We start from the raw sequence: 25,910 nt of genomic DNA, 5'->3' as shown, positions 1-25,910 counted from the left end.
GGCTGATTGCAGCTGGATCTGTTTGTTAAATCCCTGAAATCAAAATGAATCAATCTACTGTATATTAATTAACCCTAGAACGTGCAAGGATAACAATCTACCATAGAAAACAAATGACCTAGCAGGCCTGCGAGGCCCCAGGTATGCGTTCTAGGGTTAAAGTGCATTAGTTTACTGGTCATGTGAACTACGCCCTAGGCTATATAGTTGTCCGGTAGTGATGAGCGAGCATGCTCGTCACTGTTGGTTACTTGATCGAGCATCGAACTTTAGAAATGCTCGAATTTTCCATTTACTTCCATTGTACTTGGTACTTGATTTGTGCCCAAGAACCCCAATGCTCAATCGAGTAACAAGAGAATGCTCGCTCATCACTAATGTCCAACAGCTATTTTCATTTTTTAATCCATTTTAGAATGTCAAAAACATAAAGAAAATAATCCAGTACAGAATCCGTTAATTTGCATGGAAGCAGAAATGTCCTAAAAAAATTTTCTTTGACTAATCTCCAGCTGCATACTTTTTGTAGCTGGATCAAAAACGTAGACTGTGCATTTCTTTTGTTTGTCTCCCTAAAAAACTGATAGCACCGGATACTGGCTGTTGAGCGGTTCATGCAGTGTTATTTGAACGCCTCTGTTATATTGATAGCTGGATCATACACGACAAACACTCTCTTTTTTATGTTCTCCAAATTTCATCACACATTGTAGGCTTGCAAGCAGGACCCTCACTCCTCTTGGTATGTGTTGAATTATTTGTCATTCTATAAAGTCGTATATTGTTTATACTAGTCACCTCTGAATTGTAAAGTGCTGCAAAATTTGTAGTAATAAAAATTCTTCTTATTGTTATTATTATTGCTTTTTTGTCATTGAAGTTGATGGGAATCAAATCATAATGTATCTGTTATGTCATTCATTAACAGATCCAATTTTTAAGCACTGCGCATAGTCAGAACACTAGAGGTGGTGGGAGATCCCTCCTGGATGTTACAAATGGAACATAAATGGAAACATAATGAAAGCCGAAGTGGGCATCTTTTTGCTTTGTACTGGATACAATTTTTTCTTATTACTGAAGCCCTTATAAATGGATGACAACTAGAGATGAGCGAAGGTTCGGTGTTCATACCAAACACAGACTTTACAAAAATATACAGTTTGGGATCAGAGTTCGGGTGCTTTATGTATGCTGGCCACTTAAGTGAGCATCGGTGTGCTCGGATACTCTCAGTGCTCAGCACACAATGAGCCACTTGCATTGTTTGAACTTCGGGTAACAAGTTATTGGATGTAGTTTGCACCCCCAAAAAATGGGAAAACCACCGCACTCCATCCCCCAGAAGTGTTCTGTCTATGGCTGGTTGTATGTGGACAGAGACCCGAACTGCCCAATTAGTGATTCCCATTGGGGTTCAGGTCAAGTCCAGGTCCCAAACTGAACTTTATCTAAAGTCTGGCTGAAATCGCCTAACCGAACTTCCATGGGTCCACTGATCTCTAATGACAACTTTATGTGAATAGAGCCTTACATGTCTGTCAACTAGTTGTGGCAAAGCAAAATTTATTACAGCAACCTCAAATTTAGCCCTTGGAGTCATTAGTGGCCATTGTTAGGCTCACTGACGTTCTTACAACTTCTGTAACACATGACCGGACCTTGATCTATATCAGCGCTATTTGAAAGCATTGGAAGACTAGTTTCATACTCGTTCAATTTTTGGAACAATCATGCTGTAAGAAATAATGAATTCTGTATTTTTTTACTGTAAAGTCAATAGGAAAGTAATTGAAAAACATACTGAAACACGTACAGAGGGAAACAAGAATTTCAGCATCTATCTGCTCCTGAGTAAGACAAGGGTTTTGCCTCCTGTCACTGGGGGCAGTCTACAATGCTGAGCTGGCAGCCATCAATATATTTTCGTATCCCTCAGATTGTAAAGAATACAGGAACATTTAACGGCATATTGAGACTGATGAGGACACTGAAGTGCAGCCGCTTGTGACCTGATTTCCCCAAGTTCTTGACCAGCTCCTGCTCCTTGACCAGTTCATGACTTGGCCATTTACCCCCATTCCGGACCAGACACATTTCCGTGTTTTCTTGTACATGTGGTAAAGAGCTGTACATTTTTTTCTCGTTTGAATATTTTTATTTCGTGATACATTGGGCTTCATTTTTACACCATTTCATCCTTTCCTTTTTACGTTTTTTTTTTTTTTTGCTGACATCATCAATATCAGTGGAAAAATAAAGGAAATACAGGTCTGTTTTTTTTCTGACTACAAAGAAGCACTATGTTACATTTTAAAATGTTCTCCCTTTCAGTAACAATAATTTTTATATATTGGAAACATTTTTTTGAGGAGGGTAAGACTAGTAACAGTAGTTTAAATTAACAGTGGCTCTTTTATCTATTTTTTACCTACTTTTTATTTATTGTTCATTAAATTCATATATTGTGCCCCCATACGATCATAAGAGACCTTTGGGGGACATTTCAACATTTAAATACATTTTTTTATTCTAATTTTCACTTTAAGTAGGGCTGGTATATTAACCCCAGAGACAATGGAAATCCATCCTCTTGCCTGCATAGCTTAGCTGACTGGGTCTTCTAAGACCTAGTAGCTCTTAAGGCTGCTTTAGACGCTGCGACATCGCTAGCGATGTCGCTGGTGAAAGCACCCGCCCCCGTTGGTTGTGTGTCACTGGCAAATCGCTGCCCGTGGCGCACAACATCGCTAACACCCATCACACATACTTAGCTGCCTAGCGACGTCGCTGTGGCCAGCAAACCGCCTCCTTTCTAAGGGGGCGGTTCGTGTAGCATCACAGCGGCGTCACTAAGCGGCCGCCCAATAGAAGCGAGGGGGCGGAGATGAGCGGCCGTAACATCCCGCCCACCTCCTTCCTTCCTCATTTCCGGCGGCCGAAGATACGAGGTTGTTCCTCGTTCCTGCAGTGTCACACATAGCGATGTGTGCTGCCGCAGGAACGACGAACAACCTGCGTCCTGCAACAGCAACGATATTTGGGACTAGAACGACGTGTCAACGACCAACGATTAGGTAAGAAATTTTGATTATTAATGGTCGTTCCTGCGTTTCACATGCAACAACGTCGCTAACAAGGCCTGATGTGCGTCACGAATTCCGTGACCCCAACGACATCTCGTTAGCGATGTCGTTGCGTGTAAAGCCCCCTTTACTGTCTCTCTACACCAAGCGATCACGTGACTGCTAGATCTGGAAGAGGAAGCACTAACAATGCTTCCTATTATTGAATACACAGCGCTTGTTCAGCACTTGGGAAGGCATAGATAACAAACCTGCCTTCTCTATGGAGATCTCGGCTGCCTCTGGTGGCCATGTGCAGCTGCTGAACTATGCAGGGACACTAGAACATTGTTGCAAAGTAGAATATGGACTGCTTGGAAGTTTAAAGTCTGTGTGCTGTCTCCAAAGAGTTAAAGTAGCACTCCAGGACTTTTGGTGTTTTCTTATTCATCCTTACAGTTATCCCATATATATATATATATATATATATATATATATATGACGGGGGCGGATGCTATCACGCTCGACATCGCTAAAGCGGCCCTTAGATTACTGGGTGCAGCTGTTCTGACATGTGCATTTTTATCTTTAGTCATGTAGCAGAGCCCAGAGGGCTGTCACTGCCCATACCAGGTCTCTATAGAGACTGTACTTTAACTGTGCGGGGGTCAATCAGAGTAGGGGTGTGCCGAACAAGGGTCCGGCTGCTCAAACAAACATACCACGTAAACAACACAGGCATGTCTGAACTTTCTGTCTTAACCCTTAGGGGTATTTTGCACACTACGATATCGCAGGTGCGATGTCGGTGGGGTCAAATCGAAAGTGACGCACATCCGGCGTCGCTGTCGATATCATAGTGTGTAAATGCTTTATGATACGATTAACAAGCGCAAAAGCGTCGTAATCGTATCATCGGTGTAGTGTCCGACATTTCTATAATGTAGCTGCAGCGACGGTACGATGTTGTTCCTCGTTTCTGTGGCAGCACACATCGCTGTGTGAGAAGCCGCAGGAGCGAGGAACATCTCTTACCTGCGTCACCGCGGCTCATGCCGGCTTTGCGGAAGGACGGAGGTGGGCGGGATGTTTCATCTCCTCCCCTCCGCTTCTATTGGCCACCTACAGTGTGACGTCGCTGTGTCCAGTGGTGTCGTTCTTACTTAATCATGACTGATCGCCAGCCCTGTCTTCATCAACACCCACACCTGTGTTAATGGAACAATCACTAAAACAATGTTAGCTGCTCCTTTTAAGACAGGAATGCAATGATGTTGAAATGTGTTTTGGGGGTTGAAGTTCATTTTCTTAGCCAATATTGACTTTGCAAGTAATTGCTGTTAAGCTGATCACTCTGTCTGACATTCTGGAGTATATGCAAATTGCCATTAGAAAAACTTAAGCAGTAGACTTTGTAAAAATTAATATTTGTAGCATTCTCAAAAGTTTTGGCCATGACTGTACTTTGCATCATGAGCCATTCCAAGCCTACTCCCTACTTTCTTCTTCCATCATTCTGGTGCCGGTTGATCTTAGTTTCATCCGTCCAAAGATTCTTGTGCTTTTCCACATCTGGACTGGTTTCTTTTGATGTTTTATTGCAAAGTCTAATTTGGTCTTTTTATTTTAAGGCTGATTAATAGTTTGCACCTTGTGGTGACCCCTCTGTATTTGCTCTCATGAAGTCTTCTGTTTATGGTAGACTTAGATACTGAAACACGACTTCCTGAAGTGTGACCTTCTCTTGGGTGGATGTTGTGAAAAGCTTTTTCTTCACCATGGAAAGCATTCTGCAATCATCCACCACTATTGGCCTCCGTAGATGTCCAGGCCTTTTTCAGTTCCCAAGATCATCAGTGCGCTCATTTTTTTTTTTTGCAGAATGTATCCCTAAGATTTCTTTTATCTCTCTGATTCATTTCTTCTTTTTTCAGCCTAATAATGTTTCTCTTCCATTAAGAGCTCCATGGACTGCATGTTGTGGGTTCATTGCAACAGCTGCAAAAGCAAATGCAACAACTGGAATCAGCTCCAGGCTTTTTAACTGATTAAGTGATGATGATGGATTAATAAAGGAATAGTCCATGCAGCCGCCCATTGAAGAGCTTTCAAGATAATTGTTCAATTATCTTTGGTCCCTTGAAAAAGAAGTAGCTACATATTAAAGAGCTGTAATTCCTAAACCCTTGCTCCAATTAGGATGAGAATACCTACAAATTAAACAAATTAAAACTTTGCACTTTAAGCCCATATTGATTATATAACTTTATCTTGAATATGTTTTGATAAACAGCTAAAATGCCAAAACTTGTGTTAGTGTCCAAATATTTCTGGACCTATACATTCATAGGCGAGTATTGGCACTCTTGGAAAAATTAAGTATTTCTATCAGAAAATTATTGCAATTACACATGTTTTGTTATACACGTGTTTATTTCTTTTGTGTGTATTGGAACAGCACAAAAAACTTAGAAAAAAAGACAAATTGGACATAATTTCACACACAACCCCAAAAATTGGCCAGACAGATGTCACATGTAGTTTTTCACAAAGTTCGTCTACTGTCATGATGGCATCAGTTCTGATCTCATTTCAGATACTAACACTCTGCCCGATGGTTTCTCTGGTGTCTGTAATCAACACAGGCAGGCTCGGGAGTCAATCTGTTGTGTGCCCACTCAGACAGGCTAGCAAGAGTTAAGCTCTGCTAGTCTGCTTTTTTGGCTCCTTTGATCACATGCTGTGAGCAAGCCAATCACATCTGCTCCTCTCATATTTAAGCTGGATGACATCTTCTACCCATGCGACCTATAGGTTATACTATGTTAGTCTGTGTGTTGTAGTATCCCAGACTATCTGGAAAGTGTTGCATTTTTGCTTGGAGTAGTTGTGGAGTTTACCCATCATCTTGTTTTCCTTGTGTTGTGTGACAGAGTTTTGGTTTCCTCTGTCTGTCTATTTTTGTGGGTTTAATCTCACTCATGTCCAGGCCATCCCTAGGATAGAGGTAGAAAATTAGGGCTGCTCAGAAGCAGGGCCAGGAAGGAGACTCATGCATCCCCACCTTTAGTGGAATCCCTGAGACTAGGGATAGCATAGGGCCTCCTAGCCTTAGGGTCAGCTTAGAAGCCCTTATTTCCTGCTATCACCATAGTCTCTATGATAACAGAATTGTTGACACCTTTCCAAAATTGTTGATGAATAACTTTGTTTGAAGCATGTGATGCTCATTCAAACTCATGTGTGGCAAGTAAGGAGTGTGGTCAATATGAAAATCAGAAACCAGATAAAAAGGGGAGACGTTTACTCAATCATTGCAGTGTGTGTCTGTGTGTCTCAAACAAAGCATGAAGAATAGAAAGAGGAAAAAGTAACTGTCTGAAGACTAGAGAACCAAAATTATTGAAAAATATCAACAATCTAAAGTTTACAAGTTTATCTCCAGAGATCTTGATGTTCATTTGTCCATGGTGCGCAACATAATCAAGAAGTTTACAAACCATGGCAGTGTAGCTAATCTTCTTGGACATGGACATCAGAGACAAAATGATGAAAGGTTGCAATGCAGATTAGTCTGGATAGTGGATAACCAGCCCCAATCAAGTTCCAAATTCAAGCTGTCCTGCAGGCTCAGGGTGCATCCGCGGCAGCTCAGACTATTTATTGACATTTGCATGAAATTAAATGCTATGGCAGGATGTAATGGGCTGTGAGCGAGGTACTTGCTGTCCACTTCTTGGCACATTAGAGAAAGATAGGGAGTCTAGGTGTGTGTGTGGTGTTTCAGTCATGGAAAAAGTATATTTCAGCCACACTTTGCGCAGTGATGACACTCTTTAACCCCACAATGAGGAAACCATGCCAGCTTGTAAAAACAAAGTTCTTTTGACTAACAACCCCACTTATATACAGGGACTGGCATTAAGTGAGCTTACAACGTTCTTCTTGTTCTTGCAACAGATGAACAGCTCGGCAATAGGGGTGACTCCATATTTTATGCAAGGAGCTCTTGATAGCTACCACTATACTAGTCTTACTACCAGTCTGACCAAATCCACCTTCTATACAAGGCTGTCCTCCAGAACTGAGTACTCTAATGCTGAATTTTAGCTTCTCCAATACTAAAGTTTCCTTACTCGCCTGCTACAGAGAACTGCCACCACTGCAGTCTGTTTGCCATCGCTTGACAGATGAGACAAAGATAGAGCTTTTTTGATAAAGCACAGTACCTACAGTCAAATACGGTGGAGGTTCAAAGATATTTTGGGGTTATTTTGCTGATTCTGGTACTGAGTGTCTTGACTGTGTGCAAGGCATAATGAAATCTGAAAATTACCAAAGGATTTTGGGCTGCAATGTCAGATTGCTGGGTTTGCATCCTAGGTCATTGGTCTTCCAGCAGGAGAATGACCCCAAACCAGGGGCGTAACTACCGCAGTCGCAGGGGTCGCCATTACGACCGGCCTGCAGGGTTGGGGACCAGGCGTCCCCCTGCAGATCAGCCGGCTCCTGTCAGGAGCTGCGCTGTTCCTACACTTTCTGTAGAAGCGGCCGGGCAGCGCTGAGCTCTGCCTCCTCCAGTCTCTGCCTGTGATCACTGTACAGTAGTCTGCTGCCGGCCACTGCAGGAGATATATCAGGTGAGGGGCAGCAGTGCAGTCTGACCGGCACATGTTTGAGAGGCAGCACTTACCGTGCCTCTCTGTCCCAGCAGCGCAGGCATGGCTGTATACTCTTCCTCCCTCCCCCTCACTCTGTGCAGGCACCGACAGCGTCTGATCCTTTACTTATGTGCGACCATGTGGAGAGGGGTGAGCTGTATGGCAGGAAAGTTTATCTGACCTTTTTTACGTTCTACCTTTTCTTAATGTAAGCCGTTCACGGTGCTGCTTTGGACACTTTCGTTTTTGTTGGGGGGGGGGGGGGTCTGATAATGTGATGAGGGTTGCCAGCCCACAGAATCAGTCACAATGTGAGCAGTGGGGGAAGTGTTTGCAGCAGTTTGTTGAAGGTAGCCAGGGCCTGTATCGAAATACAGCTAAATTACTGTGCACTGCTCAGCTACATACACAGAAGGCCTTGTGCACATAGGAAAAAACGCATGTGTAACGCCCATGTTGATTTTTTTGTGCGTTATATGCTTTTGTTTTACATCACAGGGGTTCCAATCAGCCATTTCCTCATCTCATGGTCTTTACCACGGGACTTTGCTGCAGGGAACTGCATAGTGATGACCCAGGGTTACCAAGGCAGCGATCGGGTCCCTGTGATCGCATTACAGGGACCTGATCACCAGGAGGGGTAAGCGATGCCTCTCCCTGCCTCCTGAATGAAGCGATCGCACTGATTGCAGCATTTAGAGAGCTAAACTATCAGGAGCGGCGCATGCACTGCTCCTCGCTGTAAGATCAGGCTCCCGCGGGGGTATAGCGCTTGAGCTCCATGATCGCCATGACTAAAAAATGCTTAAACTCAAGCAGGTGAAAAATCGCACAAACACAATAAAAAAAATAAGCGCTTTTTTAGTTGCTTTTTTCCTCTAAACAGGCGTTTTTATGTGCAGATTTTCTGCAGATAAAAATGCAACGTGAGCACATAGCCTAAAGTAGATTTGATGCAGCGTGTCCTGGGAGGGTGCTTTATCTTTACAATGCATGTGCTAACTTGAGCAACCAATAATTGGTGGATTGGGTGAGGAGAGCAGGCAGGGGCATAATGTTCACAGACGCAGAGATCGTTACCAGGCCCAAAGGTACAGAAGACCAGCTGACCCTAGCTCCTACTTCAGCTGGATGTGCGTCTAGGGCGCACATCCAGCTGAAATGCATCACAGCACATAGACCCGCTGGGTCCCTGCACTGCGATACATGCTGCCGTGCAAACAGTAGCTGGCAGCTGATGTCTATACCGTGACTGGGGGCAGCACATGACAGTGTCATCCGTCGTGGCATGCACTCCAATGTCAGCTGCAGGCCACTCCATACTCGCTACAGAGGACACTGGAAAATGTGGGAGCGGAAGGAAGATGAGTAGAATTTTGTTTTAATTATTTTTATTTTTTCAATTATGCGTTAGAGGGACAGTTCCGGACCATATATACCAGGATGGGGGACATATATACCAGGATGGGGGACATATATACCAGTATGAGGGACATATACACCAGGATAGAGGACATATACACCAGGATAGAGGACATATACACCAGGATAGAGGACATATATACCAGGATGAGGAACATATATACCAGGATGAGGAACATATATATCAGGATGGGAGACATATATACTAGGATGGGCCCAGGATGAGCGTCATTTTTACTAGGATAGGCCCAGGATTGGAGAACTATATACCAGGATGGGGACGTTATATGCCTCGTATACCAGGATGGTGGACAAATATACCAGGATGGGGGACATATGTACCAGGATTGGGGACATTACTGCATAATGAAGGGGGATAAGGGGCAATTAATATGTCTTTATAGGATTTAGAATGCTACAGGTGCCCATTCATCTGAACAGCATCTGAAGCCCAGGTCCAAATTTCGCATCGGGGCCCATTGCACTCTAGTTACGCCACTGCTTCAAACATACTTCAAGAAGCCCCCAGAAATGTATGGAAACAAAGCTCTGGAGAGTTCTGAAGTGGCCAACAATAAGTCCGAATCTCCCATTGAACACCTGTGGAAAGAGCTTAAAATTGCTGTTGGGAGAAGGAACGCTTCAAATATGAGAGACCCGGAGCAAGTTGCAAAGACTGGTCCAAAATTCCAGTTTAGAGGTGTAAGAAGCTTGTTGATGGTTATAGAAAGTGATTGACTGCAGCTATTTATTGCAAAGTCTGTGCAACCAAATATTAAGCTGAGAGTGCCAAAAATTTTGTCCGAACCATTTTGGGGGTTTTGCGAGATATTCTGTCCAATTTGCATTTTTTTCCCCACTGCTTTTTTATGTTGTTCCAATCCACACAAAGGAAGTAAACATTTCTAATTACAATAATTTTCTCAGAGAAATACTTAATTTTCTGGAAAGTTTCAAGAGTGTCGACACTTTTGGCCATGACGGAATGTCCCACTGTGTATAAAGGACACACAATACTCCTGTAATGTCCCATACACAGTATCTCTGCTTTCGGGGTATGCTTTGCTTCTTTGCACAGTGTGACTGGTTGGGAATATAAATCTCCAATAAATGAGGTGGTAGGTGACAGTATATGCTGAACTGTTGTAATTACTGTGTCACATTATTACTCGTTTGTACAGAGATAAACAGGCAAAAAAATGTGGTGTGCAAAATAGCTTGTAAATGGAAATGTCATGCTTCAGCAATGTAAATAGACTGAAAAAAAGAAATGAAAATTGCAACTCAAAAGGATAATAGTCAGTGAACCACAAACGTTGTATAGCACATATTTAATAAACTTATCCATCATTGCCTAGTCAGCTCATATTACTATCAAAATGGATTGCTGACTGCTTGTTCTCTTCATTTATTCCAGGGTCAGCAGTGTAACCTTAGAGAGAAAACGCTTACCACACACTAGATTATCATTTGGTCTCATTACCAGATTAATGAAACTGTGCTACTGTCAACGAGGAGACTCGTAATAGTGGGAATATTCCCAGAATATATTCCATTATGTCCAATCTTCTTACTGAAAGAGCCCCCTTCTTTCTGATCTCAGACACATTACTGTTTTTGGTTAAAGGAGAATACAGAATGGAGACTAGATCCATGAGTGTAAAGCCTGCTTTACACCATACGATCCAGCATACGATATCGTATGCGATCGTACCCGCCCCCATCGTATGTGCGGCACGTTCAATTAGTTGAACGCGTCGCACAAACGAATAAACCCCCGTCACACGAAGTTACCCGTCCATATGACCTCGATGTGGGCGGCGAACATCCACTTCCTGGAGTGAGAGGGACGTTCAGCGTCACATCGACGTCACGCGGCAGCCGGCCAATAGAAGCGGAAGGGCGGAGATGAGCGGGACGTAAACATCCCACTCACCTCCTTCCTTCTGCATTGCCGGCGGGAGCCGCAGGACGTAGGTAAGATCTGTTCATCGTTCCCGGGGTGTCACACACTGCGATGTGTGCTACCCCGGGTACGATGAACAACCTGACGTTCAATTTTTAGGAATTGAACGACGTGCATGCGATGAACGTTTTACCATTCAATCGCAATCGCACGTAGCTGTTACATGCTACAATGAAACTTACGATGCCGGATGTGCGTCCCTTACGACGTGACCCCGCCGACACATCGTAAGATATATTGTAGCGTGTAAAGCGCCCTTAACGCGAGGTCAGGCATAGCTCACTTTTACTAGTGGAGGTAAAGAGCTTGTCCACCTTTGCGAACCATTTTCTTTTTTTTTTGGGCTAAAAATAATTTTTGGATTTGGGTTTCAATGTCTCCTTTAGCCTCTGCGTTTGCACTGTCAATTACTGACTGCAGAATGAGCTAACTGACAATCCGTCAGTGAGATCATACAGGTAAGTTTATAATTTTTTTAGCCCTTTTTTTCTTGCCTCCTATCAGCTGAATTATGACCACTAAAGACATTAAAGTTCAAACTGAGGGGAAACAAAAAGTCTGTAAAAGCCAAATGATGCACAATAAATAATGAAACCCAACTGCAACAATAAATAGCCTGAAATACATGTAGTTGGGAGGGAAAGAGTCCAGTGAATGGTAGTAGTACAGGTCAACAGAGGAAGCTGTAGCTTCTCATAACCCATATGTATATATATATATCTATATATATATATATATATATATATATATATATATATATATATATATATATATATTTATATATATATTTATATATATATATATATATATATATATATACACACATCTGCAGGGATTTTGTGGTACACTGGCTCTCAACCTATAGTATGTTCACCCCATGCTGTGTCTGTAGGGAACACGTGTATATTGGCTTTTGGGCTACTTTGGTGTCATTTAAATAGTGGGTAACATTAAGAATCACCTCTCTGAGGCTAAAGGCCACTTTACACACAGAGATAGATCTGTGGCAGATCTGTGGTAGATCTGTGGTTGCAGTGAAATTGTGGACAATCAGTGCCAGGTTTGTGGCTGTGTACAAATGGAACAATAAATCCATGATTTCACTGCAACCACAGATCTGCCAAAGATTTATCTCTGTGTGTAAAGTGGCCTTAAGGTGCCATGTCCTGTGATCATCCGTTAAATCGGACCCTGCAGAGATCCGTTGGTAAAATAATGTCTGTTGGATCCATTGTTTTTAACATTGAAATCTATGGAGAAGGGAACCATTAACGGATTGCTATTTATCTTCCATTTGTAACAGATCCTGTAAGCAAAAAACGGATCCGTTACAAATGCAAGTACAATGGATGGCTAAATACCAATCCGTTAAAGGGTCCATTCCTCATAGACTCCAATGTTAAAAAACTGGAACTGGCAGACATCAGTTACTTAAAAGCTGACGAAAGGTTGTGTTTGCAGAACTGTTTTCCCAGCAGATCTCTGCAGGATCTGTTCTAATAGATGATTACTGGACATGCAAACTCAGCCTAAGGCCTCTGCCACACTCACGTGAAAATCATGCACGTGCTGCGAGACACGTATTTTCCCTGCGTGTTGCGTGTAGGTAAGTACGTGTCTCCGGTACGTGCGGGCCACGTGTGTTCTCCATGTGCTATCCGCGATAAAACATGGAGAACCGGTAATTTGCATACTCACGTGGTCCTTGCTGCTGTCCGTGGTGCTGATCTTCGGTCTCCAGCCCTGCCGACTCCCCGCTGCGGACGCTTCCGGCCGCAGTGAAGTGAATGTTAACTGAGCATAATGAGCGGCGGTCGGCAGCAAGTGACAGCAGCGGCAGAGACAGGAGGGATGGAGAAGGTGAGTAAAGATTTGTTATTTTTTTCTCTGACACGTGAGTTTTCTCCGGCGCGTGTCACACGGGACCGCATCCACACTACATCTGTGTGGTACGGGTGTGGGCCGTGTGACACCCGTGCTGCCAGAGAAAAACGGTAATGTCAGCGTGTTGGTTTTACGTGTGTGTGCCTGCTACCATAGCATAGCATTGGTGTACGTGTCTCTGTGCCGCCGGTACGTACAAAAACGTAACAAACACGTACCGCCGGCACGGATGTGTGTCGGAGGCCTAACATAGTTCCTATCGGACCAACATACGCTGGATTATTTTAGATTTTAGAGAAACTATTTTTAAATACTAAGAAACTTATTGAAAACTAAAAAAATGAAGTATGTCTAAGCTGTAGTAGAAATCCAATTATTATTTCAAGTGCACTGAAATGTTTTTCAGACACACAACTATTGTTATGGGATCCTGTAGGTGTCACGTGCAGTGAGTGTAACTGAATAGAGCTGTTGTGCTTGTACTATGCAGGGGTGATACTGAATGTTAGCGTACGGTTCCGCTTGTGCATAGCATCTGATGCAAGAGCATCAGAAGCAATATGCTGATGACCGAGGGTCATGCGACTGTGATGTGATCTTGCGATCTGATCACAGCTGTGGAGAAGAAGGAAGGAACACTTTGTCCCCAACTCCTCCGCTGCCTTTCTCTGCATACATCGCACTGCATTCGGATGACATGCCAGTGCAGTGCGATGTTTCACATGCTCCCATAGACTTGTATGGAGGTGCATGAGCTGAGAATCGCGTGCTGCGATTCATTTCTCAGGCCGATAAGGCATGAGAAATCAATCGCAGATGGACACTGCCCCATAGTTTTGCGAGTGCAATCTGATGTTTTATCGGATTGCACTCGTCCATGCAAAACGCAAATGGAACCGAACCCTTATCAGCATTCATATACTAGAATTCTGTATGTGGGAAATATCAAACCAGAGATTTATGCTGCATTTAGACTAACCAATGTCATTAAATGACCACCAATCGATCAGCTACACATAACAAGAGGTAGTTGAACGGCCTGTTTAGGCACTCCAACCATACTTCAATGCACACAGAGCAAGTGTCATAGTTCTCGACAGCACATGTTCTGTTTACACTGGACAATGTGCTGCCTAGAATGATGATACTTGAGCATGCTTAACCTTTGTCAGGCTGCATAATTTTGCCAAAATTTCTCGAGCCCTTATCTCGGAAGGGAGTGGAGATATTTTATTGAAATTTGGCCAATATATTCTGGACCAAAACTGCTGAGATGTCACGAAATTTCATTCCTGTACGGCTTTTCTAAAAAAAAAATTATTGCAATTTAAAAAGGGAATAGTTACAATTGTACCTATTCAGCCGGACGAAGGTTAAAAATCATTCCACCTGATAATCCAGCATTTTGTTCTAGTTCATCAGGTGATTGGCGGTCTGATTACACTGGCTGATTACATAGTTCTACATATTTTCTGAAGTTGACAGGTTCAGTTATGAAATCAGCCATTTCTTAATGGTTTTGACCTCCTGAATTCAGATCTGACAATGAAAACTTTTATCTGTCTCTTGTTTCTATGATATCAGAGTTTTCCTTTTACTATTATATATAATTAATGGATAACAGTTTCAGTACTTTGAAACATTATTATTTTTACAAATATAAAGATGTAGAATATTGTATTTTGCCAATTTTCTGATATTCATTTAGAGGAAACTTAGCAAAAATTCAAATAACTAAAACCTGTGTAATAACTATTGTGAATTATAGAGAGTTACAAAAATTGCACTGCAAAATTTGGTCCTCACTCAGTGACCACTTTTTGTTCGTCTCTTGTTCTCCTGCATTGGAACATCAATTCTCCACCAGTAATCTGCAAGTATTGATGGATTCCAGATTCCATTATCTCTTTTCTCCATAACCGCAATATCTCGGTGAAATCACTCACCGTGCTCGCCTCTCACCACTCCACAATTTGGTGGAAAAAAGTCTAGGTTTGAATGTAAGAAATTATTCTTTCAGGACGTTACAGCCAAGATGCTTATATGTATTGAGGAGATTTTCCACCAAATCTTCAGAGTTTTCTGCTATTGAGTTTCTCAAAAAATTAGTAACCACTAATTCGAATGCTGCCCATACAGCCTTTTCCAGCCTTAGGGTACACGACGTCACCGGGTCAGTGGTTCCTTGGGGTAGCTGTGACTGGCCTGACCCGGTTCCGGAACCCCGTCGGCTACATGTTAAACAAAAACAGCAAATGGACAAGTGTCCAATACAGATGGGGATGGAAGGAGGGTGACGGGCTCCTGGGAAGCATGTCACCGGTTGCAGCCGTGACTGGGGTCTTGGCCTCCTCCACCGCCGACCCTTCCTGCGACTAGTCGTTTCCCAGGGGCAGTACTGGATGGGGCCAGGAATTAGCCGCCGCACAGCCTCTCTCCGGGGCAGGTGGTATGTGCAGCTGGGATGGTATCGCTCCCCACAGGCAGAGCGGGGTACCCCGGGAGGTTGGTGAGAATGGGGGCGGCAGTCCACGGGAGCGCCAGAGCGCAGGGCGGTGGCAGTTACTCACAGTCACCAGGTGCGGGTTCCAGTCACTGTATTTACTGGCTCAGGTGGTATTCCAGCCCGGGTGCTGGGTCTCGCCATCAGAGACTCCGGTCGCTTCCCGGGCAGGTCAGAGGCTGAATCCGGTTTGGTAATCTGTGGCCTTTCTCCTCCATGCAAAACTCTGTACTCTCCCCCGGTCCTGGCCTGTACAGGCCTTCAGAGTGGGCCTCTCGTGGGTCAGACCTTTGTCCCATGTCCCTAGGCTCCCTCTTTGCTGCTGCGCCGCGGCCACCCGAACTGGGGCTCTGTACCTCTCCTGTGCTCAGTCCCGTGCTCTTGCGACTACTACCCTTTTAGTCCACGTGCCGGGTCCCGTCTCTCTAGGTGTTACTGGCCTTAGCTTGGTTGTGCTGTCTTTTCGGTGTTATATCTAGACAGCTCTGTTCTGCCTCTCTGAAGGCCTGACAGCCTCCCTTCAGGGAGCTACTGTCTCGTGTCCAAGTTTGTTCTGCCTGGCTAAAAGTGTCTCTACTCCTAACTGCTCATGCCCCCACTTTTGCAAGGTGCTATGGCAACCACTCTTGACATAATTAGTGGAGGCCACCTGGCATCTGCCAGGAACTGTGTGTGTGTAGAGACATTGTTAACCCTTTCCTAGTGACTGCTTCTCCCTGCTGTATGGTGGTGTGAGGTGTGTGTAAACGTACCAGATTAACATCTTCCTGCCCGGGGAGGATATAATGATATACCCTTTAGCGATCAGTCTCAGGGGCGCTACACTTGCACTGCAACAAACAGAGAAACTCCACATCTTGAAGAAGCTTATGAATCTGAGGTCGAATAAAGACTCCTTCCTTTATCTTTGCTTCTCTCAACCTTGTAAATGTATCAATGAGATAATTGAAAGCTTTTGCCTTTTTATTCATTGCCTTTACAAATTTCTTTATTAGGCCCAACTTGATATACAATGGTGGCAACAAAATCTTATGTGGGTCAACAAGTGCTGGATTTAGGACATATTTACTTATTGACTGAAGTGAATATCAGAGAGGCTAGTCTCTTTTATTGTAGTGATATTCTCTTGCACGACTATCCTAATAACAAAGAACGCAGCAGTACTTTGTGTATCCACCCTGGAGAACAAGTAAGAGGGCAACCACCTTTAAGTCACCACAGAGGAGCCACAAATGTTGGACATAGTTCAGGCATCTCAACAGCTGTTTGCTGTTGTCATAGATTTCTTTCATGTGGACCGCATAACCACCTGGCATGAAGCTAGCTCATTGCCATTTTGCAGCAAGACGGCTTTTAGGCTTGTTTTGGATGAAGCAATGAAGAGCTTCCATTCCTCTGGATTATGACTTATCTTCAGAGCTTCCATTAAACTGTTGATGTTGTTACACAAGATCGTCCTCCATGAAGAAGTATTGGATAAGATCTTTATCACGGTTGCAGAACAAACAAATCCAAACATTCCCCGCTAGGAGATTCCCCTGTAGCCTGGAACCTAAGACATCAGCCTTATTGGGCAGATCCAAATCTCTAACAAGATCGTTCAGTTCACTTTATGTTCTCAGGTGTGGTTCAGTAGAGGTTCCTGGGTCGTGAGAGCAAGATGCTTTGTAACACCAAGCGCCCTCTTCTTCCTCACTTGACTCAACTGAAAATGTTTCTGGTGCTTCTGGAACTGGCAGTTCTTCTATATGTGGTACTGGTTCTATTGCAGATGGAATGGTTAGATACTGTAATGGCCACTTCTTCCTTGAAACTCCTTCCCTAATTCTGACCATGCAGAAATAGTACTTGATAGTGTGATCGATTGGCTTGCTCCAAATCATTGGGACTGCAGAAGGCATGGATTGGCTCTTCCCATGCAACCACTGGGTAAGGTGTGATACACATCTATTGCAGCATGTGTAGCCCAACTACTGTCCTGATCTCCTACTCTGCAGCCAAAATACAGGTTGTAGACTTATTATGGTAGTCAAGTTTCGCCTTTGTGACACAAAAGTGACTTCTCTGCATATGTAGCAAAAACGATCTACTTTGTTCATATCTGAAAAAAACAACATATACAAACAGGTCAATATGCTAAGAAACTAAGCTAAAAAATCCTAAAACTGTATACCTTACACAATAAACGTAGGTGATGCAACTGTAATTAGGATTGTGACATTGGAGATGAGTTTGTGTTTTTTGATTGGTCACCCTAAGATAATAGAATACTGAAGGCTCAATAGACTAAATACAGTAGATGTTGTAATAGACTAGCTACTAACAATGCAATAATGGTGATGAAATAATAAAGATGCAATTTTCTATAAGCCTGGATCTTGAAAATTAGAGCCAATTAGTAAATTTAAGCATCATATTAGTCTTCAGCACCACAAAATTAGTTGCGTTCAATTGTTTTAGTCTCTGAAGCAATTTGGCTGTAGAACAGTGTAATCAGAAAATGAGCTTTCATAGGAACGCTCAATCCTGGTAAACGGCCAGTGTAAATGCAGGGGTTAAATAAAAGAGTGACATATATTGGCTGAAATAAAAATTCCTCTAATGCTCTAGCAGTAGTGCCCTATGTGAGGCATTTATTACTGAGGGAAGTTTTTGGGGTGATTGTGTGGAATTGTTTATGGTAGCTCTTTTCTGACATGGTATATGGTGTCCATGGGTTGTGTCTGTATTGGAGCTCAGCACCATTGAAGTGAATAGGACTGAGCTGGAATACCAGTCACGATCATGAATTATAGCGTTATTTCCAGAAGACAGCCATGCTTTTCTAACCTCATACAACCCCTTTATGATTGGCATACAGCTATTAGCACTGTACAGTATTAAAGACTGTGTCTTTGGGTTTCATAGTAAAAGTTCTCATCTTTTAACCTGTATTATAAGATTTATGATGCTCAGTATAATGGATGATGTAGATTTAAAATTGCTCTGATTTTTGTGTACTGGCTTTAAAATGGATTTGGTGAATGGTGGCGTATATCTCGGGAGTGCAAAGTACTCGTCTGCTTCATTGTTTTATACTTCAACATCTGATTATTGAGAAAAGGGTCAATCAGAATCAAATTCTATACTTTGCTGCAAAGATTTGCTTCAGACCTGAATCCACGCCTTGTAAAGTGGGTCAATTGGTACTTTGTTATTCAGAAAGATGATCCTTAACATTTTAAAGTGCATTTAGCGAGACTGTGCAAGATCAGGGATCATATTTTCCTTGTAATCCATGTACCAGAGCAGGATTCTAAAGTGCATCTTCTAAAAGTATGTCAATCTAGGTGATTAAAGGGAACCAATCACCAGGATTTTGGTATATAACCTAAAGCCAGTGCTTTACTGGCACTAACAGGCTGATTTTATACATACCTTTAGTGGTCAGCTCAGAAGTATAGTTTTTGAAATGCAAGAAAATAAAAATATCTGATCCTCAGCTGCTGTCACTCAAGAAGCTGATCATTTTATAAACTTTACTTTCTTGGATTTAAAAACCTACACATCCAAGCTGACCACTACAGGTATGTATAGAATCAGCCTGATAGTGCCAGTATAGAACTGGCTTTAAGTTATATAGGAAAATCCTGGTGATTGGTGCGCTTTAAAGACAGGTATTTATTTGGGGGAACAATTTTGAAACAAGTAAAATATCTTCTAAACTTTTTATTTACGGGGTGTTTTTTTTAGTAGCTATACCATTCTATAAATAATAGATTGATGGATATCACTTTGTAATTCTACAAATATTTTGAAGTCTGCATAAAATCAGTATCATATACAGGGTGTGAGCTAGTGTCAGATATACTTCCAGAAGAGTAACGTCCCCATTAGCACCAAGAGTAAAAAAATGACTTGGTTTCAAATTCTGCTTTCACTACTTCATGCATCCGAGCTATGGACCATCATTCATGTTCTTGGGTAGGTGGCACATAAGTGCTCAAAGTTTGTGCCATAAATATCTCCATTTTTTTACTCCTAAACTCTGTCTAAAACATTAACATAAAGTAAAAAGAGAACTTTGTGTTACTGAATCAGACTGATTGATGCAGAGAAAGGCCTGTGCAGTATATGATTAATACTGATAAGCTGCACCTCACCACTTATTGTAGGACATGGCATCATGGAAGCATAGCCAGGTATATGGAATCTTCTATTTCATTGGTTGATATTTGTTAATGGGGTTGTCAGGCATACTGATTATTAAACCATTGTAAAGTCTGCGAGAAATAAAGAAAATTCATTTTCTTGTTGTTAAAGCGGTTGTCTGGCCTAAGACGACAAGTCTGTAGTCACTCAGTGTCACTATGTGACTGCAGACATGTGAATCCTCACATCGCAGGCTCTGTGTCCTGTGAGGAAGCTTCAGTGTCACATGGCTGTAACTATGCAGTATGCAAACTCCCGGCCAGAATCTGGCTAGACTATTTCTGGCCTCGTGCAGTACACATTCACATATCCACAGTCACATAGAGATTGGTCAACCCCTTTAAGTTCCTTCTTCTTCTTGAGCTGTCACATGTGGTAGCTCCTTACTTCCTGTTATTGTCTGTTCAGAGTACTGAAACGTCCGGCCTCTCCTTTCCATGGAGCATATCTTGTCCCTCAGACTGAGCCCAGCATAAAGGGTCAGTGCTCAGCAGGATATCTCAGAGCTGTGAAGTCTTAATGGAGATGTCATAGGGGTAACGGCCTGTTAATAACAATATGTACAGAGAGGGAGAAAGAGCAGAGAAAAGAGCATAAAGAAGGTCATCAAATATATCATCAGATGATGTCACTCTCCAATGGAAACTACCAGCCCTCCTCCTCCACAGCCTCCCAGAGGGATGGCGGCTGGGAGCATCTCAGAGAGGGGAGCAGTTATGGAGAGAGGCTGTGGCGATGCAGGAGGGTGACTGGGAGCATTCATATCAGTGCAGTCCAGGCTCTGTTTTTATCCATTCTCAGACTGTATAGCAGTCTCAAGAAGGCAGTCTGTAAGTGCAGTGGGCATCCAAAACCAGCAACCAACTAGATGTAGTCTCGATGGTCCAGGGGAACGCTGACCCTAAACAGTACGGATGGCAAAAATAAAGGTAATATGTAGTTGCTGAAATTACTATAGGGACAGCAAAATATTATTCTTGTGCTGGTAAAAGCCCTTTAAAGGGAACCTGTCACCAGATTTGAGGCCTATAAGCTGCGGCCATCACCAGTGGGCTCTTATATACAGAATTCTAACATGCTGTATATAAGAGCCCAGACCGCTGTGTAGAACATAAAAATGACTTCATAATACTCAACTGAGGGTCGGTGCAGTGCAGACTGGTCAGATGGGTGTCTCCATTCTCCGGTACAAGCGCCTCATCTTTCAGCCATCTTTGTCGTCTTTCTTCTGAAGCCGGGTTGCATGACACGTCCTACGTCATGCACACGAGCTGGCATTGAGGTTCTCTGCATGTGCACTACAATACTTTGATCTGCTCTGCTCAGGGCAGATCAAAGTGCGCCTGTGCAGGATCCCAGTGTCGGTGACTGTGTATTATGTAGGACGTGTCATGCAACCCGGCTTCAGAAGAAGGAGGACAAAGATGACCGAAAGAGGAGGTGCCAGTACCGGAGAACGGAGATACCCATCCAACCAGTCTGCACCGCAACGCCGCTTAGGTATTATAAAGTGAATTTTACGTTCTACACAGCGGCCTGGGCTCTTATATACAACATGTTAGAATGCTGTATATAAGAGCCCACTGGTGGTGGCCACAGCTTATAGGCCCCATATTGTCATGTTGCATCTCAGAGTGTGTGCTGCACACTGAGCAATGACTGTAGTGCTCTGAACAGCAAATGTCTGTAGTTCATGTATTCAGTTCTGACAGCCTTACAGCTAGCTGAAAGAGCATTCTCTTTTTAGACTTTTACAGTTTCTACACAAAAAAAGACCCCAGAAGGTGAGACTGCATGCATATAAAAGAAGAATAATCTGCTGATGAAGTACTGATGAACTGGAGGTACATTGTCACTAGCCGTAAGGGCTATTGCACAGAATTTGTCTTTCTTGTTCATTTGTGTTTTTAAAAGTCAATACTGATTACACTGGTATACAGTGATTCTGGTGCCAGCCATGTCTGAATAGTTTTATATTAAGTTTATGGTGCTGGTTAAAAATACGACTTCGGTTTTGCCAGATTGGTTATAGTTTCTGAGAAATGTAACAGCTAATTAATTAACTCACCAAAATTGAAAAGCATTCAGGATTGCAAGAATATTACTATTTTTGTAGCAACTGTACAGACTGTTTAGACTGTTTTGTAGTAAACAGTCTAAAATCATACAAAAAAGAAATAGAAAATATCTAACAATAAGAGGAAAAATGAATGTATAATTTGATTAATTAGTACAATATTAGTTATTACTTGTTATTAATGTCAATGCTTCAGAAAACGCTGTTTATGCGATTTCCTTTTACGTGTATCATCAGGACAATCACGTTGGAGACTCCAGCAGTCGTCTGCAAGTGTATGTCCCTTCTGCCATCATGTGTATGTCCTGTCTGCCATCATGTGTATGTCCCGTCTGCCATCATGTGTATGTCCTGTCTGCCATCATGAGTATGTCCCTTCTGCCATCATGTGTATGTCCCTTCTGCCATCATGTGTATGTCCCATCTGCCATCATGTGTATGTCCTATCTACCATCAAGTGTATGTCCCATCTGCCATCAAGTGTATGTCCTATCTACCATCAAGTGTATGTCCCATCTGCCATCAAGTGTATGTCCCATCTGCCATCATGTGTATGTCCCATCTGCCATCATGTGTATGTCCCATCTGCCATCATGTGTATGTCCCTTCTGCCATGATGTGTATGTCCCTTCTGCCATCATGAGTATGTCCTGTCTGCCATCATGTGTATGTCCCGTCTGCCATCATGTGTATGTCCCGTCTGCCATCATGTGTATGTCCCTTCTGCCATCATGTGTATGTCCCGTCTGCCATCATGTGTATGTCCTGTCTGCCATCATGTGTATGTCCCTTCTGCCATCATGTGTATGTCCTGTCTGCCATCATGTGTATGTCCCTTCTGCCATCATGTGTATGTCCCTTCTGCCATCATGTGTATGTCCCTTCTGCCATCATGTATATGTCCTATCTGCCATCAAGTGTATGTCCCATCTGCCATCAAGTGTATGTCCCATCTGCCATCAAGTGTATGTCCCATCTGCCCTCAAGTGTATGTCCCATCTGCCATCAAGTGTATGTCCCATCTGCCATCAAGTGTATGTCCCATCTGCCATCAAGTGTATGTCCCATCTGCCATCAAGTGTATGTCCCATCTGCCATCAAGTGCATGTCCCATCTGCCATCAAGTGCATGTCCCATCTGCCATCAAGTGCATGTCCCATCTGCCATCAAGTGTATGTCCCATCTGCCATCATGTGTATGTCCCATCTGCCATCATGTGTGTGTCCCATCTGCCATCATGTGTGTGTCCCATCTGCCATCATGTGTGTGTCCCATCTGTCATAATGTGTGTGTCCCATCTGTCATAATGTGTATGTCCCATCTGCCCTGATATCTCTCCACCATCACCTTGATATCCTGGTAGAACATATCACCTTGTTCCACGCTGAATGCTCCAAATTTATCTGGAAATCTGTTAAATGGCTATGGAGATAGGGCATCTTTATGCTCATATTAACTCCCAAATTTATGCTCATATTAACTCCCAAATTTCTGAAGGTAGCGGGCATATCTTGAACAAATTCTTCATTATTTTCTGCTCTTTTATTCCCTAGGTACAGTAGCTCTTCACAACAAAGACAAAACTCTTTTAGGCCAATGCCTCAGTGCCATTCATGCATGTGGTAAAATTGGAATCATTCATGAGTTTACAAATATGAGGACCATCAAAGATTCCAGCTTTTAGTTTTTCCATGCTCAGTCCAGGGAATGATCTACAAATGTCCTTAAAGCAATTACCTAATTTGTCCAAAGTCCTAACAAATTTTTCATTAATCGTAGCTTAATGTGAAGTGGTGGGAGAATGATGTTCTTGTCCACAGTGGCTTGTTGATGATATTTCTTCCCTTGTAGGCCATCACACTTTTGTCTTATGCTCTTGCTTTGCCCTGCTATCTCAGAGGCATATGGGTATTTTGTTTATCTAGATTGATGTCGAAGAAAAAAGTTCACCATCTTCAGCTCAACACAAATCGATGTCCATGATAACGGATTTTCTGTAACACAATTTTTACATTTCATATTTATGTTTAAATTTTGTTGTGTGAGCAATGAGAAGAAACGCATAATTGTTACCATTGTGCAAAAGAACACATTTCAAGCTTCTAATAGAGCTGTCTATAAAAAGCTGCCAGTCTTCTGGTTGATATTCCATTAGTCCCTTTGAAGTACAATTCCTGGGATATCATTGCAGTATACAAGTTCTTCCTCTTGATTTGAAATATGGGAGAATCCTCTCCTGTCTTGTTTGATAGGCTGTAATTTTAACTTCCGCCTTTATAAGATTTAGTTAATTGTCTGTATGCTAAAAGTTCAGATGCTTGCTTGGACAGATTTAAGTCTGGGATCAGGTAATTGAGTTCTTTTTGGCTTAGTGGTTGAGGCCCCGAAGAGCTTCTCTCAAATTCCACTTCTACTACCTGCCTTACCCTCCGATCCCTGCCTCTCTTCAGAGTCTGACAATGGATGGTCTGGTAAGGGAACAGCATTGCCATGTGGAATAGGTCATCTTGCTGATTCCAAATCAGGATTATCTTTCTTGTAACGATTAAAGCCTTTCATCTTTACTGCACAAAAATAATAATTGCCATGGTGGTTTTTTTGTTCTCTGCATTCTATTGCACACCAAAGTTTAAACTTTTTCTTTCACCATTTGTCCACTGTGGTAGGTGCTCCACATGTTTAGCAAAACATATCTGGAGCCAAAGACTTATTCTGGTCTCCAAACTGTAGTTCAAAATAAGCGAGGTATACTCGATGCACAGTCTGTGATATTTCTTCCTTGCTTTTTTCAAGCATGTACTCTCAACAGATGTAGCAGAATCCATCAAGATCGTTGATGCTGGCTCTTCTTGATGAAGTCATAATGTTTACATGTATTTATATACTTAACACAGAACGTTTCGGTTATAAACTAAGACTAGGTTCACAAACCTTTACTGTAGTCGAAGTCTTTCCTCAGCAAATTCACAGAAGAATTCTGGCTCTAAAAAGCCTTGTGGGCCTACAAATTGAAATACAAAATAATTATATGGGATATTTCATTACCTTAGACACTGTTAAAAAGAGTCAATAGACAGACCAAAAGCTATTGTATTTATTATTACACACAAATCGCTTTGTGTTATTTTCATGGATGTCCATTATCTCAAAAACTAGAACCAATTCAGAAAAAGTAATGGGATTTTTTTTAATGTAATTCAGCACTAAATCCATTCAAAAAAATTTGTGGCACCTGAATTTATTTTTTTTGTAGATTTGTGTTATTAAAGATTTCTCACAATATTGTTGCTCTAAAGTCTATGCAGCGTCTTTACATAGCTGGCTGTGCTGCTTCTGTCATAGATGTGACAATGCACACTGCTCCTAACAGCTGTAGGTTCAGAGCTGACATCATATATCTGCATTACTGAAAACCTGCTTCCTCAGCTCTATAGGTCCATCCTCTCAGAATAGCACAACGCAAGCTCAATAAGCCATACCAGTAGGAGGTTATACACGGCAGAGCAGAATGTATCAAAGTCTAGAGAGGAAGAAGAGCAAGAAAGTCTAAAGTCTGTAGAGCAGGAGGAATCTCACCAGATCTTGATTTCATAGAAAAGGGTTTTTAGGTCAGATTCCAATGCATTAGATGCCATGGGGCAAATATTTTAAACTGTATTTGTTGTTCATAGCAACCAATCACATTGCTGCTATTTGTGTATTATGTTCTTGTAACTGGAAAGCTGCTTTTCTTGGGGTCATTTATATGCCAGTGCAGCCACCACGTTTTCCCAGATGAAGCCGCTTCAGGAAAACGGCCACCAGCAGCATCGACAGCTCCTTGGCCATTGTTCTTGCAGCGGCTGTCGACTTTCACTCTATATGTTACTGTATTTCTGTTAAACACTTCAGGGTTTCCAAACCCTAAAACAGTTAAAAGAAGTGACATAAGACACACATGGGCACAGCGCTATGCATTATGTTCATTTTATGGGGCGCTTTTGTGTGTTCACGTACCCTTGGACAGTGTTTCTTGCAGTTTTTACAAATCTGCCACCTATATTGTTCTTGGTGATAATTTTTAGGCATACATGTAGTCTGGCAGAGCCCAAATGGCAGTGCACAGATCCTGTACGGCTACATTCTCTAGGAGCCCCTTAGT

At 42.5% G+C, this 25,910-nt stretch overlaps 1 protein-coding gene across 5 annotated transcripts in view; it reads left to right on the top strand.

Moving 5' to 3' along the window:
• Positions 1-25,910, top strand: part of FAM78B (family with sequence similarity 78 member B) — a 238,166-nt gene that overhangs the window by 186,312 nt on the left and 25,944 nt on the right. Inside the window, exon 2 of one of the 5 annotated variants that reach the window (XM_075321996.1) lies at positions 21,440-21,476. The exons of 3 other annotated variants lie outside the window; for them this stretch is intronic. In XM_075321996.1, the coding sequence (XP_075178111.1) occupies positions 21,440-21,476 (37 nt within the window). Of the gene's footprint in view, positions 1-21,439; positions 21,537-25,910 lie in introns of those variants that run through there. One more of the 5 variants, XM_075321997.1, reaches the window with a different exon arrangement.

This window comes from Anomaloglossus baeobatrachus, chromosome 8 (assembly GCF_048569485.1).
Source record: "Anomaloglossus baeobatrachus isolate aAnoBae1 chromosome 8, aAnoBae1.hap1, whole genome shotgun sequence".
Classification (NCBI taxonomy): Eukaryota; Metazoa; Chordata; class Amphibia; order Anura; family Aromobatidae; genus Anomaloglossus; species Anomaloglossus baeobatrachus.
This window is presented reverse-complemented; position numbering and strand designations above follow the sequence as displayed.